The sequence below is a fragment of the Amblyomma americanum genome, chromosome 7, assembly GCF_052857255.1.
Source record: "Amblyomma americanum isolate KBUSLIRL-KWMA chromosome 7, ASM5285725v1, whole genome shotgun sequence".
Taxonomy (NCBI): domain Eukaryota; kingdom Metazoa; phylum Arthropoda; class Arachnida; order Ixodida; family Ixodidae; genus Amblyomma; species Amblyomma americanum.
In genome coordinates this window covers 10,458,413-10,474,278 of record NC_135503.1, presented here as the reverse complement: position 1 = coordinate 10,474,278, position 15,866 = coordinate 10,458,413, and the positions used below count along the sequence as shown (strand labels likewise).

The following is a 15,866-nucleotide window of genomic DNA, read 5'->3' as shown; positions in this document are numbered from 1 at the left end:
TGCACCAAACATTACACACGCGGAGGAGGTCGCTATAGCACTCGCCGCTGCAGAACCAGACTCCCGGGAAGCCTGTCGAAATCTACAAGGATGCATATCTCAACGCACAGCCAAAATATTACATACATGCGAGTACCGGGATCGCCCAGACGCGTGTCGTCGTCTGGACCCCAGCACATGCGGGACTAGAAGGAAACGAGGCTGCAGACGCCTCAGCCCGCGCACTCAAACACTGGGCATCGCCTCGACACTCACCGCCTGAGGTCGAAACCTGATCCAGGTATCACTTACAGAGAAAGTATTCAATTATATCAAACACAGCATAGCCGCTTTCATCCCCCTGCGAAAGGGCTAACCAAAAGAGAGGAGCGTTGGCTCCTTCGCTTATATACAACACGGTAATGTGCCCGGCAGTGCTGCAATATTTTAATCCGGCTTTTAACGGGGAGTGCCCGCATTGTGGATGCGCGTTCTCGGATGTGTAACACATGGTGCGGGCATGCCCCCCCCTCCCCTCACCTACACGAGAGAGCTGCGAGACTGCCCTGCTGGGCTGCTCTACGTTAGAGCCAAAGAGCCCTCGTCGCTAGGGCCCGAGCTGCCGCGGAAGCCACAGGGGTCCCGGACTAGGGACCTCTCCTAGAATTTGTAAGGGGCTGGCCTTTAAGGCCAGTACCCACTCTCTCTTGTAAATAGCCGTAAGTAAATGTTCTCCACCACCTCTAACCACTAAGCCACATCGGCGGGCAGTGCCCAGATGCTATGTAGCCAAACTTGCAAACACCATCATTTACAGGCACCTTCTATAGAGCTGCAGGCTTCCAAAGCCTCGGGGTTTTCCTCTAGGACCCGCTACACGTGTGAGAAGTTGCTAAAACGAGTTTAAAAATTTCCCATTTATTCTGAACGTCCATTCAGAATGTATCCGAAGTTAGCTTTGCCAACTGAGAACGCAGACAGAGTCAGCCACGAAGCTTTCGAAAGACTCCGAACAGCGACGTGTGAAGATTCGGGATGGAGTGAAAGAAGAAAGGGAGAATGTGGTGGTGAAAAACATGTGAAGCGAAGTGCTCCGCAAGCCACGGCACTGCTTTCTCCCTTCACTCCCCCCTCCCTGCCTAACCCGACCCCGGCAGTGTTCTGCATTTCTTTCCCCCCTGTCGGCGCCACGCCAGCTGCAGCTTTGACGAGGTGTGAACATGGAAAGGAATCCGCAACGAACGTTAGCGATGTGTGCGCCGTGGGATGCCCATAGATTCGCCATACCGGCAGAAGAGGATATTCTCCATTTCAACGGGAAAGTTGAAAGCGTGTTGACGTCAGAGTTGAACGTGCATGTGCAAGATCGCACCCCTAGCGGCGGTGCTAACACATAAAGAGCTGAAGCCAAATGGCTGAACGAGTTCTAAATTAAGAGCCGCTAAGCCGAGCAGCTAAATGTGCTAGAAATAGAAAACCAAAGACGTAGCTATTTGTGCCTCAGGTTGTCTCGTCTTGTGCATGAAACGTCTGTAAATGATTGTGCCAGTGCTACAGTCCTCGTTGCATGCATGCGCCAGACCGGCCTCACCTGCTGGAAATGCCAAATATGCACCAAGCCGGTAATAGCTCTACTAATTTTTTTGTTGAACAGACTCGTGTGTTTCGAGCTTGGTTGCGCTCGGCAATTACATCATCGTGCACGTTTCGTCGATGCATGACGCTGCAGTGATCGACATCTTCAAAAATGTCAACCTCTGAAAGCAGCAGCGCATGGCAGATAGTAGACCGTTGCTGTGCAGCTCATCGTTTGGATTCTTGGCGCTAAATTTCGAACGTACATGTTTGGTCATGTATTTTTTGCCTGCTATCAAATTATGGTGTATTCAGTAACGATGCTTTAGCATGGATTGTGTGTGCGAGCTGCTACTTGTTCCTATATCTTATTCTAAGCCGGTCGCGTAGCGGCCCAAGGGAGCAGATTTGTGTAGTACAACGCACGGCCGCAGCAGCGCAATGTGCAACTTTCTCATGCTTTCTTCCGCTGCAGATTCCAATACTTTGTCTCCTCCGCACAAGAACACTGCCTGTTGTCTCTTCAGTGCAATGCATTTGTCTTCACTCACGACCATTCAGTCAGGTATATCCAAAGCAGTCTCCGTTCAGAAAGGGGCGAGTTAGTGTGCGCGCTGCAACGGCATGTACTGCATACAGTGCTCACAATTCGATGTGCCGTGCAAGATCCGGTCAAGCAGGTGCATAAGACAAGCCAGATTTTCTCCATAAAGAACATATGAAGGCACTAGAAGCTGTCGTCACCATCAGCACCAGGTTACACGACAGAATAAAAACCTTTCCCAGTATCTGAAGCTACCTATGTCTTGCGTCAGCCTCTTTAAAACGTAGTACAGTAGAAACTTAATTTTAACTCGCTCAATTCATGGCTGCTTGTGAACAGAAGCTCTTAAGTTTACCAGAATCAATGCCTTGGTCCCATTAAGAGAAGACGCTGGTCCTAAAATAAAATTTTTTTACTAGAGATATTGTGATGTAATTAGGTGTGTATATGCATTTCCTCCCGTTTTAAAAACTATAACGAGTAGGATTGGATTGGATTGTGGGGCTTAACATCCCAAAGCTACTCAGGCTATGAGGGATGCCATAGTGGAGGACTCCACTAGTGGAGCCGGCACCTCGCACTCGCCCCCTCCGCCAGATGCCAACGCACGCGAACCAATGCCAGCAGTCCGCTGCTGACATAACAAGCGCTACATGACGTAACGAGCGCGGATTCGGGTGAAAGCCCAGAACCCAGGTCGGCGCGGAAGCGGGTGTTTAAAAAATTGTAATGTAAATTATCGGCTCGCTTTTAGGGTCTTGAAAGTTCGTTGGCATGTGCTACACATAATGGGAGCATTTTATAGAAAACCTCAAACACCCTTTCCAGGGGCCCTTTAAAAAAGCTCCTTTCAGTTAAAACAAATTTTTGGTCTCAGAGTTCGAATTATTAGGAGTAGAGTGTGTACCTGTTTGAAAAAAAAAATTACACAGCTCCAATTTTTTGCTGATATCACAGTCAAGAGAACCGTGAAAGACCACAGTGGTGAAATGGATGAGATTATGAGCATGTGCACAATCCTCATGCCAGTTGCAGCATCACCTGCTCAGCTGTTCCGCTGACGTGATAAGACCCACTGCTTATCTGCTCCTGCTGCAGCACCAGTGTCTTTTACGTCAAGCTTCATTAGGCCAAGGGCAGCAAGTGCCCACAGAAGCCAACACACAAACTGCTACAGAATGCAGAACACATGTCCATATGTCCATAAATTTCTTTTTGAACTGACCCACACGTTCATCACTGAGAAATAAACATTTGTTTCATCAGCCACATACTCTACACACCACAGTAAACGTTTACACCAAATAATAAATAACTTTTATAAGGAATCAAAGCAAGAATGCTTCAGGCAGTCATCGTTTTTGTATTCACACTACTAATCAACACTGTCTGCGACATCACTGGGCAAAAGGTTCCAGAGGTATCTTGAAACGTCTCTCCAGGTGCCAGGTCCCAAGTCTGAACAAGAATCTAAAGCTATGTTCAGACTGCCAGCTTCAAGAGGCCAGTGTATGTCTTGACCTTGGTCGCAATGGACATATCAACAAACTTGTCACCTATGCTGACAAGCATGCCACCCATGATACTGGGATCCACCTGCAAAAAAGCATGCCATATACATTAGCTGCCAAATGCACTACTGCTTCAACGAGTATAGCCACTTATAAAAATCAAGCTGTCTTAAACAGTGAACTGGATGGAGACCACGCAATGGCCCGAAAGATTGAACTTATTTAATAACCTCAGGGTCAAATGAAATCATGGCCTGCCTCTTCATCATCCTGTATCAGCATTTACTTGTTAATTGCAATTGAATGTCGGGCGCAGCACAACCTACAACACACTATATACGGATGGAAGATCATTTCAGAATGTGGTGCAAGTCTGGTACCGCAAAATGTTACTAGCAAATCAAAAGATTGGTTTTGGTTTTATGGGGTTTAACGTCCCAAAGCGGCTCAGACTATAAGGGAAGCCGTAGTGGAGGGCTTCGGATAATTTCAACCACCTGGGGTTCTCGAACGTGTACTGACAGCGCACAGTACACAAGCCTCTAGCATTTTGCTTCCATTGAGATTCGACTGCTGCGGCTGGGATTGAACCCGCGTCTTTCAGGTCAGCAGCCAAGCACCATAACTACTTAGCCACCGCAGCAGCTGCAAATCAAAAGAGCAGGCATAAACTTCAAAGCCTCGCAAGATTTAGTTGCAAAACCTGCAATCGAAGCAAAACTATAGATTTACAAAATGCCACTGCACTAGATGCGAAATGTCTGTGGGGTGAAATGGACACTGGCGAGTGAGGAGCCAGCAGCCTTGGAAACCACAGATGCTGGGAGCATTCAATATTGCACACTATTCTGAATTCCAAACTCCTCAGTGATGGTGAATGGAATCGGTTTATGTAGTGTGCCCAACCAGCTCTTCCCACATTCCTTCACACATGTTACTATATAGGTGGCATGTACTGCGAAACACACAAGAACTCAAGTGTACAGTTGAAAATATCCCTGCATTCAGATCGCCGAACTTTACAGTATGCATCCTTGAGTAGGATCCTGGAGTAGAGTGCACATGCTGTAAGGTGTCTCTTCACTGCCTTCCTATTTCCTTTGAGGTGCGATACCAATCCCTTGAATGATGTTGCATGGGCATTTCAGTAGCAGGAAGCAGACTTTCATGCACATAGCAAAGGATGCAGGGTTTACCTTCTTGGTGAGTACGACCACTTCTCCCTTTTTGAGAAATGCCTTCAGTGCCGTTTCCAGCTCCTTTTCCATGGCAGCGTCCAGGGGCTGAAACAACAAAGCCACATACTCACCCAAATGCACAAAGGTCACTCGGCGTATGCATGAGCACTGGCATTGAGGCAATGAAGTCAGGATAACCAGCTGTTTTAACATTTAGCTTGCGACTGTATTCCACATGATTGCTGCCATAATGGTGGGCATGGTATATGCCAGGAGTGTGGCTTAAAATTATGCTGCTGGCCAGTGGACGTTAAACGAAAATTTTAATCACATCAAACCAAAGGTGTTGCAAGAACACAGAACACTGCAACAAGACTGCTTATACTGCTCATGTAATTTTTTTCCATAATGCAGTTCAGTGGCGAGGCACCAGGTGTGGCTGACCACTTTGAAAATGATTTTGGCCTAACAGCAAACTTTTGGGCGCAATGTTAAACGATGAGCTCATTATACTGTGTGTACTATCATGCTCTGCATGAGCTACACCGTGCTAGGGCTCGGCCAGGCACTACCACGCGAAATAGTACATCCTTTACCTAAATTTTATTTGAATTAATTTAATGAGGTTTAATATCCCCAAGCTACTCAGGCTGAGGAACGGTGTAGTGAAGGGCTCCGAATAATTTCAACCACCTTTAAGGGGAGATGCGCGTCGAAAAAGCGAGTTTTTCGCGAAATGTTTCAGTTTCGGGTGATCACACCATGTGTGGCTCAGTGGTAAATAAAAATGTACTTGCATTTGGTATTTTTAATTTAACAAATTCTTTTCATACATTGCTCCACTGAAATATTTTTGCGCAAGCTTTGTGCCCTGCATATGCCATGGCAGAGCTGCCCTGCAAAGCCAAGGCAAACCAGTAGAGGCATGCCTGGCTTCAGCCTTTACCTGCAGTTTTTACAATGCTACCACTTCAAGCGATTGTGTGTTTAGAGCCGTCTCGGCCAATATAACAGCTCTGTCGACTGCCATCTTGTCAACCGGGACCTCGGTCTCTGTTGAATGGTAGTTCATGCTGTTGTGTAACACCCCTTAACTGCCCTTCAGTTAGACTGCTGATCGCCTGAACAGCCATCGAAAACACCTATGCAATAGAGAAATTACCATACAAGGATCTTTAAACCGAAGTCCTGGAGCACTCTTCCCATCTCTGCCTTGCAGCATAACCTAAAAGCAGCAACAGGCCTGTCAGAGTAGCAAGCTGTGCACTGTCTGCGAAGTGAAATGGACACTGGCGAGGGTGAGCAGCCAGTGACCTAGGAGACCGCAGATGCCAGGGGCATTCAATTTTGCACACCATTCTGAATTCCAAACTCCGCACTGATGGTGAATGGAATCGGTTTATGTAGTGTGCCCAGTCAGCTCTCTTTCAACATTCATTCCAACCAGTTACTACTTAGGTGGCATACACCGCTAGACACACACAAACACAAAAGAAAGTTTTGCCAGTATCCTTTTGTTTTTTTCGCTCATTCACTTGTCCAACAGTTCTCATTCCCATACACTTGGTTTTACAGCAGCAGTGGGCAGCACAACTCTGGCCACCCTGATTGGCCCACATAGTGACGTCGTTTGCACTCTGGCGGAGGAGACAAATACAGGGTTCGCAGCAGTTTTAAAGGAACGCAATCGAGGGTTTTCAAAGACTAAAATTTTAAGGACTTGCTATAATATAATTTGAAGGACTTGAACTATGTACTTAGTAGCTTGGGCAGAAAGAACACCTTCAACAAGATCGCTCATTTTCAATGCAAAGAAAAAATGACACAAGATTGCCTTGAAACACCAGTAATTTGCAACCTAAAATTTCATTTTTTTCATTGCCCAGCTTGGAGTCACGCCACTCCTGCCGGCACGGTGAAGGCGGTTACTTCTGCGCTCCCGTGGCTCTCCAAAGGTAAGCAAGCGCCCACCAGAAGAGCGCGTGTCTGTTTGGCAGCCAAATTTTGTTTCAAAGAAATGATTGAACAAAATGCTGAGAGACTAAAAGCACTTAGGATATCGTAACGAAATTACCACGTATTTCTTTCTCTTGTTTTCAAAAATATAATTAGTTTCAGTATATCAAATATTTTCCATATTATGTAAATATAAATGAAGCCTAATTGGGTAATCACTTGCAGATCGTTAAAATTAACGTAACTGAAACTTCCATAAGGCTATTTACTTTGGCAAAATACATGAAGTTGAGAAACTCTCATTTGAAGAGCGTGCCAGCCATTCGGAGGTCGTTGTAGAGGCCTCAGAAAATGGCAGAATATGGGCACTTCGAGAGGATCTCACAATAGTGAGTACCGTAAAAACCGGAATATAGGCCAAACTTTTTTTCAAAAAACCATTGCGAAAAGTCGACCCCCGTCTAATATACCGGTCATTGGAGGAAAAACTATGGAAGTCTTGCAACAATGGGCGGCTGAAGTCAACAGCCTCCAACACCATAGCGATCAGCAGCAGTGCGGCGTGGCGCCGTTGTCGCACAGCCATTTTGCGTTTCCGTTGTTTGGTTAAAGGCTGCTTTTTCACATTTTGTTTCAAAATGAGCGGAAGCTGGTGGCAATTCACCGTCGCCTTCAAGGAAAACGGGACTGAGTACGCGGAAGCTCACGGCAACCTGGTGGCAAAGCGTGAATTTGGAGTATCTGAAAAGAGTGCCCAGTACTGGCGGAGGCAGAAGGTGTGTATTACAACTTGCAGCAAACAGAAGAAACCATTATTTCATGGGCGGACCGCAGCGTATTCAGAATTGGAAGGAAAGGTTGCGCTGCGTGCAAGATTGCTGCCCGCGACTGCCGAATGCACCCGCGTGAAAGCGGTAGAGATCGCGCATGCCTCTAGACTCATGAGGACGCAATTAAAGGGCTCGCCATCCTGGGTGCGGCGATGCATGAAGAGGAAGGGCTTTGCTCTACGGCGCTGTACTTCTGTGTGCCAGAAACAAACACGCAGGTCAATGAGCGTGCAAAACTGTTAAAAAATTGGCCGGGTGTACATACGAGCAGCATTTAAATGAAAATAAATACTGTCACCATTATGCAACCTGTCGAGTCGCATTTGTTTCAAGGTAACAGTGTCTTCCAGTACTTTTTCCATAGAAGTTTTTTTTTTTTTTCATTTTTAGAATTCGTTTGGTTGAGGGGGGGGGGGGGGGGTCGACCTATATTCCGGTCCGACCTATAGTCCGGTTTTTACGGAAACGCCAGGATGTAGGGAAAAGTACCGGCTTTCAAGCAAGACCAAGATGACAGCCATCGCAGACGTAGTTGCGGAAAAGACAGGCGCAAAGTTCCATCGGATTTTGCCTCGAAACTGGCGCTTCGGAGGAGTCAAATGTACCAGTTTTTTAGTAGTCAGAGGCCAAATTAGACCTTGAAACTTTGCAGGAGGTACTTTAGAGTATACTGAGCCGAATATATTTAATCTTTTTAAAACAAAATTTTAGCATAGAACTGTATCTCCAAACACCAGCACACGAAGCTTTTCGTTGCTAAAATTTGTGACCAAGTTTTTATGAGCGTTCTGGTACCTGCTTACGTGCAGCATTATTAACCAGCTATTTGCCTTTTGGCAACACTAATATTGTGGACACAGAACTGAAATGTAATTTCGGCGCCGCCAGAATTACAACAGCAATGCGCAACACTGACAACTACGTAGTAATTTGCTTGCCTGTGAGCCGATTGTGCCATCAGATTTTAAATTTCAACAGAAAAGTGTTCTGAGCAGTGCTCACTACGTGAATACACCAAGGAAGGTCTCTGCATGCACACAGAAGCTGAACCACAGGGGCGCCTAAGTTTCAATGCTTTGTGCCAGTGCTCTCTCAGAGCAACATGTACCCCTAGTATTTGTCCTCCAAGTGCTGCCAACAGGCTTGGTACTAGAGCGCACCTGTATGCTCAACATATCACTAAGGATGCTGCTTAGGGTGTTCAACAGTGGTTTGCTCACCTTGGCAGTGACCACCTCGCAAGGCACCTCCCCTCGTACAGCACCCATGATGCGTGAAAAGGCACCAATCACCGGCATCACATAGCGGGACCGACCATTCTCAGCAAGAGCGCCTGCATTGCAAGCCAGCAGCATGGTAGGAATTAGGCACAGCATGTGGTGTTCCAACATCAAGAAGCTGCATTTGGACTACAAAGGGCAACGTAGTGAAAGGATCTCAATTAATTCTCATCACCTGTGATTCTTTTAATTTGCACTGACATTACACCACACAAGGACATTTTTGGAGTGCACCCCCATCAAAATGCAAACACTGCAGTCAGGATTCAGCACCACAATCATGGTCCCAGCAGCCAAATGCCACAGTCACAGAGCCACAACTGCAGGTAAGCTGAACTGCAACCTTGAATAACTTTAAGGGGAGATGCTGGTCTTAAAATAAAGGTTTTTATTATCAGAGATACTGTAGTGACATTAGGTGGGTATATGTATTTCTTCCTCCTGTTTTCAAAAATATACCGTATTTACTCGCATAATTTGCACATCCCGAGTTTATTACCCGGATTTATATATATACATATAAAAAAAATGTTTACTCGCATATTTTGCACTCCCTGCTGTGCAAGCGCATCAGTATGCACGCGGACGCGTGCAGGGCAGGCTTCGGAAGATTGTCACGGCCGTGTGCGGCTGCGAAAGGCGAGTGAGTGGTGCTAAAAAGTCAGTAATTTGTAAACTGGCTCCGATAAAGAAAAGTCAATCATCTGCACGCTGCTACTCAGCCGGGCCACATGTGAGGGATTAGTTTAATTGCCTAGTATCTCCATTTGCCCCTGACTATGGCTTTGCAACTATCGCTCTGCGTTTATTGCTTTGAACTGCGCAGCATACAGCTTAAAGCTGCATGTCATCAAGCAGGTAGCTGCGTAATGTGGGTCTGGTGCAGGCGCCAATTACGCTGGCTTTCCAGCACAACACCGACAGCATGAAACAGTGGCAGGTTAAGATCTAGCTGGGGTGGCTTTGCCAAATAACAGCCACGTCACATGGAAATTGGTACATCAAAACAAATGCTACCGCAGTTTTTACCCCATCCATGACAGCCGATATAATCACAGGACAGTCATTTCAAGGCTACAACTGTCCACACTGCTGCTTCCGTGGCACTGTCGACGGGTGTGAAGGCTCGAACACGCGCTGATTTCCCGGCTATAAGCCGTCCATGCCACTACCTGTTGTGGCGCCGTTGGCAAGTGGGAGGTGAAAGCACTAATCTTGGCACAAGCGCATGCTGTGCCACCATTAATCACTTGTGTGATACGGCGAAGCCCACCTCCTGCGAACCTAGCGGCCACCGCTTAGCAGTGGAGGAGTTCGATATATCCATTTCATGGCCAACACCATTCAATATACAACGTAAAAATTGCATGCGTTTGCAAGAAATTTAGGAGCAGTTTGATACAGCCAATAATTCGTATATCCGTGCTCATTATATCTTTTCAAAGAAACAAGCACACGCACACAGGGATTAGGGCAGCAACAGCTTAATCGTACAGTACAGACGATGCTCTCGAGGCACACAGATCGAAAAGGAAAAAAATGTTTGTGGGCTGAAATGGTCACCAAGCACATTCGCACAGGCGACCTTGGATATCCCACTGCAAGCATGCATGTTATATAGCACACACATCTGAACTCAGCCCATGAACAGCACAGCAGGCTGAATTGGTTTCGGTGTGCAGCCAGTCATTAGAAAATATTCCAAAGATGATCTCTGGCATTTAAAGAGAAGCTTAAACTCTTTTTTGAGAGTTCAACGATATGCAAGGATTTCGATATAAAAAGCTGCTTGGATGTATGCTTTGTAGGTAAAGCATACCAAGTTGTTTTGTGCTACCATTTATAGTGGTGACATAATCACAGATTAAAGTCGTGACGATCTTCAGGCTTCTCCTCACAGCATCGGAGGAGTCAGAGAAACTAGATGCTTCATATTTCTGCTGTCTAATGCAATGGTTCAGAAGGAGGCACATTCTCCGTACCAATCAGGTTCACAGTCAGGCTGCTGAACTGCAACTTCTTCAGGGCATCCTGGAGGGCATCTGAAAAAAAAAAAAAAAAAATAGCAGCACACGTCTATTTTAACAAGTAACCCACCAGCTTATCTTTAATCTTAACTGCACCAATCCAAGTGAAAGATTAGTTTATCAGGCACTTGTTAAAGATACAAAGATGAAGCACAGCACAGGTATATCTACCAACACTTTAAATGCAGAATAACACTTCACAAACTCAGTTCCAAGCCAAGCCATGTAAACCCAAGTCCACCAGTCTTAGCAAGCAAAACGCAATTGGTACATGGTACAAGTCACAGCAACACCAAAACGTTTTTTTTTTAAATTTGGAATCTATGTTCTTTCGTAACTACAAAACAAACAGAAATATTACAGTCAGCAGCAAAAGTTTACAGGATGCACGTCCCCCTCATGGCTGCAGGAATTTAAGGTGATTGGTTTGCACGAATGCCATCCCAAAAAATTTTTTTCCCGCACACTCGCATCCCACAAACTCTTGCAGCCGGCTGCATATATATTTTTCTTGCAATTGGTTTTTTTCATGAGAAATTGTCTTGTGACATGCCGCATCATGCAATACATAAGTATTATTTTAAATACCTAATAAATATTTAATGCTACATTGGCCCAAGTTCGACGCTTTCCCGGACTCACACAGGGAATTTCAGCAACAAATCATAATAGGGTGCCAAACATCTGCTACAAGAATCGTGCTTTGCAGACTCTCAACCTTTTCCGTATCTCATAGTCATCATCAGCCTGACCACGCCCACTGCAGGGCAAAGGCGTCTCCTATATCTCTCCAATTAACACAAATAATCCAGTTTCCATATCTACCATAGTCTAATTCTTTGCATTGGCACCCGGCAACTCCAACCAATATTCAGGAATCTGAAATATCTTTAGGAACGCACCTCTCTTGATGAGCTTGTTGACCAGAGGGTTTTCAACGAACTGGGCAAGCTTGGTGTCTTGCTCCATCATGCCCTACAAAGAACAACACAGCAACCATTCAGCTGCCTCCAATTTTTTCTTCTCCGGGAACAAATGACACAACTGGCCTCTATTTCTGACCCCTGCTGCTCTCACAATGTCCGCACGTGCACTTTTGCACCGATAGAAACTTCCTGCTTTCAACCAAATGATTACAATCACCTGGGCATCTAGGAAAGTATCCGGCACTTTATACAAGCAGAACAAACAGCAATGCTCATAACAACAATCTAGGATAACTTGCTGCAACTTGCTGCAGTATGTGCTTTCTCTCGGAGTCAAACTGGATCAAGTGTGTTTGGCAGGCATGTAAACTTGGAACAGATAGTCACTCCGAAACAAAATCCATGATATGCTTTGTAGTATGGTTGCATAAGCCTTGCCATAAGGGATTTAGCATAGCATATGGAAGAACTAAGACAAGAAAGCACAAAATATTATATTGCAAAGTAAAAAATTGCTAAATGTAGACTTTCATCAAGGCTGACAAATAATGGACACGAAGTGCATGGTGAAGCATCACATAGCTTTAAGCTAAGAGCATGGGAGACAAATGGCTAGCCAAGATGGGCAATGCCCATTTCATGGATGAACAATTATTCAAAAAGAAATAAATGCCCTGCCCTCTTGAGAAAAGTAATAACAATAAAGACTGTCTTTGTGAGCCAATATTCTCTCTGTAATGCGTGTGCACCTGATCCTTTGCAGCACGGCATCTATGATTTCGCATGCAACTTTTAATCATTTTTTGTAGAGTCTAGATGTGTTTTCACAAGGTCAGTGAAGCTGGTCACATTTTATATCCCTGATGGATAAAATGGTAGGGCCGCTGCGTGCCTAGATAAAAGGACAGATTTTCAAAACCGAGAAATAAAGATGCTCGCCGCAAAGTTTTACGGTGGAAGTGCTGCCTGGTGCTGCAACTTTTTTCTTCTCTCATGCAGTAGAATGTTTTACTAAAGAGCCTTCTAGGAGAGCTTTCATTGCAAAGACAGCTTCAGATGATAAAGAAAATAATCCAGTGCCATAAACACACACACAAAAGTTTTCAGATTTTTCTCTATATCAGAACATAATGCAGGGTGTGTCCGGAAAATAATGCAATTATTATTTTTTTTTTTTTCGGGCGCTGCTATCGGTCCTACCACATTCGGATTAGTTGGGTTAGGTGGAAGGGGACTTTCGGCTTTTTATCACTGCCTAGTGCAGTCTGCTCCAAGCTCTGGGGCCGTCAGGATCGCTCTTTGTACCTAGTGATGGTGTTGTCACGACGTGTGATGACATCCGCACACGAACAATGGTGCGCGATCAAGTTCTGTGCTAAACTCGATAAGACTTTTGCCAACACCTACCAACTGATTCAGCAAGCCTACAGGAATTCTGCTTTGTCATATTCTCAAGTTTCAAGGTGATTGAAGGCATTTAAGGCAGGCCAGGAAGACGTCGATGAATCCAGCTCTGGATAGCCATCAACGAGCAAATGTGACAAAAATGTGTCTCGCGTTAGTGATCTTTTGAACACCGACTGTTGAATGAATGCGGATGACAGCAGGGACTCAATATTCCAAAAACCGCAGCACACGGCATCGTAAGTATGTGGATGTGCTCGAGAGATTAAGAAAGAGTCCTCAGAGCGCGAAAGGAGATCGCAAATACCTGGCAGTTGCACCACGACAATGCTCCCTGCCACATTTTCTCACTAAGCACAACTTGGCGACGCTGCCCCAGCCCCCCATAGTCCCGACCTGACTACGACAGACTTTTTCCTGTTCCCGAGAATCAAGAGCATCCTGAAAGGAGCCTGTTTTGGCAGCATCGAAGCGATCCAAACCGGCGTGACAAAGGCTCTAAACGAGGTTCCTGCAGACACCTTCCAGGATGCGTACAGTGCATGGCAGAGTCGCTGGAAAAAATGTGCAGATGCAAAAGGGGACTACTTCTAAGAATTTTAAACATTTGTAACGAGATCATGAATAAATTTTTTATACGGATAAAATTGCATTACTTTCCAGACACACCCTGTACGTGTCTGAAAGGGTTATGGACATTATTAGATTTTCTCTATATTAGAACAAAATATGCATCTGAAAGTGTTACAAGCATTATTAGCTAATGCAAGACACAACATACAATAAAAAAATAAAGGTGACAAGATATGACAGGATCTTCATGTTATAGCCAATTCCACTTGGTGTCCAATACCAGTTTCCGTATGTACTAGTACCCCAGAACAGAGCACACAAACAGCGGACAAACAGCATCTCAGTGTACTCGAGCAGAGGATGCACATGCATACAGCGAGGGTGCAGGCAGCAGATGTGGCTGACCACCACTATACTTTTGACGTTCACTTTACCAGGAGCCCAGATGAAGCAGTGCTACTTGTGTATAGAGCATGAGAAAATCCCTGCTAAGTGATGTGAGAACCGTGCCACATATATAAAGCAGCATTCCGAAGGTTACTGCATTCTTGTCGAAACAGACTTCCCGTGCAGCCGAACGTGCACATAGCGGACCAACTCTATCAGAAAGATGAATTCCAATATTAAATCCACACACAAAACATCGAGTGACCGTGACGCACACTGCTCGAAGCAACGAAGCTTCACACAAACTGCCAATAAGGTGAACAACAAAAGTACATTTGCCCACCAGATGTACCACCTGCACCCTGCTGTATCTGCACAAATCTGGCATTAGAAGACTGCATGATGTAATCTACACACCTGTGGATTGGCCTGTCTGTAAATATTGTGTACAGTACAGATGTTCTCTACCCTGTGTGTACGTTGTGTGATCCTCCTGAAAATACAGATCCCCAGTTAACAGGCTTGGTTTCTTTGTTCTTTATGTTGGCCACAAAGTTTCGCCAGCTCAAACCTGCCTCGGGTCGATATTACACAAAGCAACATCGGACGTATGAGAAAAAGATGTCATCACTGCAACACTGCACAGCACGGCGAATCACTTACCTTAAACCTGAGAAGCTCCTTTTCGACTGCGTCCAGCTTCTTCTCCTTGGAGGCAGCAGAAAAGAGTGCCGTCGCATACCGGCCTTCAATGCCAAATACTGCTAAAGGGGGCTGCGAAAATGCGAACAAGCGCTTTACTCAGAAAACATCAGTACGAATATTTTCAACGCAACAAACTAGCCTCGAGAAGAGAAATATACTGACGGACAAAGCTGCTTTTTCGTTGACAGACGAGACTGCACTTTTCTTAGTTTTAACAATATGGATGGATCATGAAATGTGCTCAGCGCCTTGGCTGGATACACAGAAGAGCACCGCAAGTAGGCACGTATCCAATGCCGTCTTTCTGCCGCTTCACGTTACAACCACAACGTTCTCAAGTCCACGCTAAGAAAAAGACGCGCAACATTTCCTAAACACGGATGGCCACATTTATGAGGAACACCGAAGCTGCCGAGCGCTATGCACTGCACTGAACAGGCCCCACATTTGCTACTCACCTTGACCAGACCGGCGTTGACCGCACCGGTCGTGGAGAACTGGCGAGTCTGCAAAGATGCCCCATGGAGGCAAAAACAGACAAAAATTAGATTACTTAGTCGAGTATGGAATGCTATCAGCGCTTGTTACCACTTTACCTAGAACGCGTACTATTAAAAATTATCTTAAGAAAGCACGAGAAAACAGACACGGGTAGAGGCTTAATCTCTTTCAAATATTACTATCATATTCGACTAAACAACCAGGACTTTTGATGCGCTCAGCAATAATTTGCAACGCACACGTGATATTTAGCTCTCCAGTTGCTTCGCACCAGAACGCAGCAACTCGGGGAAACAAAAAAATGTGGACCTCACCAAAGTCAGCACACGACCGCAACCCGCCATGTTGTGAAGGTCAAAACGATGTGGAAGTGGTGGAAGCTAGCAGCCCTGGCGGTGGTAATGATGATAACACGGCTACCGAACTTTTCGTTGTAATAAACTGTGAACTGAACTCAATTAAGTAGTGAAATAATACATTTTTTATATAT

General features: G+C 45.4%; 1 protein-coding gene across 1 annotated transcript; it reads right to left on the bottom strand.

The window, feature by feature from the left end:
• Positions 1–3,441: 3,441 nt before the first annotated feature.
• On the bottom strand, positions 3,442–15,809 carry ATPsynO (ATP synthase subunit O, mitochondrial). The gene is made up of 8 exons (XM_077631103.1): positions 15,691–15,809; positions 15,334–15,381; positions 14,834–14,944; positions 11,783–11,855; positions 10,836–10,895; positions 8,794–8,906; positions 4,806–4,892; positions 3,442–3,694 (listed from the first exon to the last, which is right to left on the bottom strand). The coding sequence occupies exons 1-8, from the start codon at positions 15,718–15,720 to the stop codon at positions 3,581–3,583; spliced, it is 636 nt and encodes a 211-aa protein (XP_077487229.1). The 5' UTR covers positions 15,721–15,809; the 3' UTR covers positions 3,442–3,580.
• Between the last annotated feature and the right edge of the window lie 57 nt (positions 15,810–15,866).

Bases quoted from the DNA above. Each gene is read 5' to 3' on its own strand.
- ATPsynO (XM_077631103.1), bottom strand. From the start codon at position 15,720: ATGGCGGGTTGCGGTCGTGTGCTGACTTTG. The intron at 15,382-15,690 runs GTGAGGTCCACA...GCATCTTTGCAG, and splicing joins GCGGTCGTGTGCTGACTTTG to ACTCGCCAGTTCTCCACGAC. The intron at 3,695-4,805 runs GTAAACCCTGCA...GCTTTTTTGCAG, and splicing joins TGGTCGTACTCACCAAGAAG to GTGGATCCCAGTATCATGGG.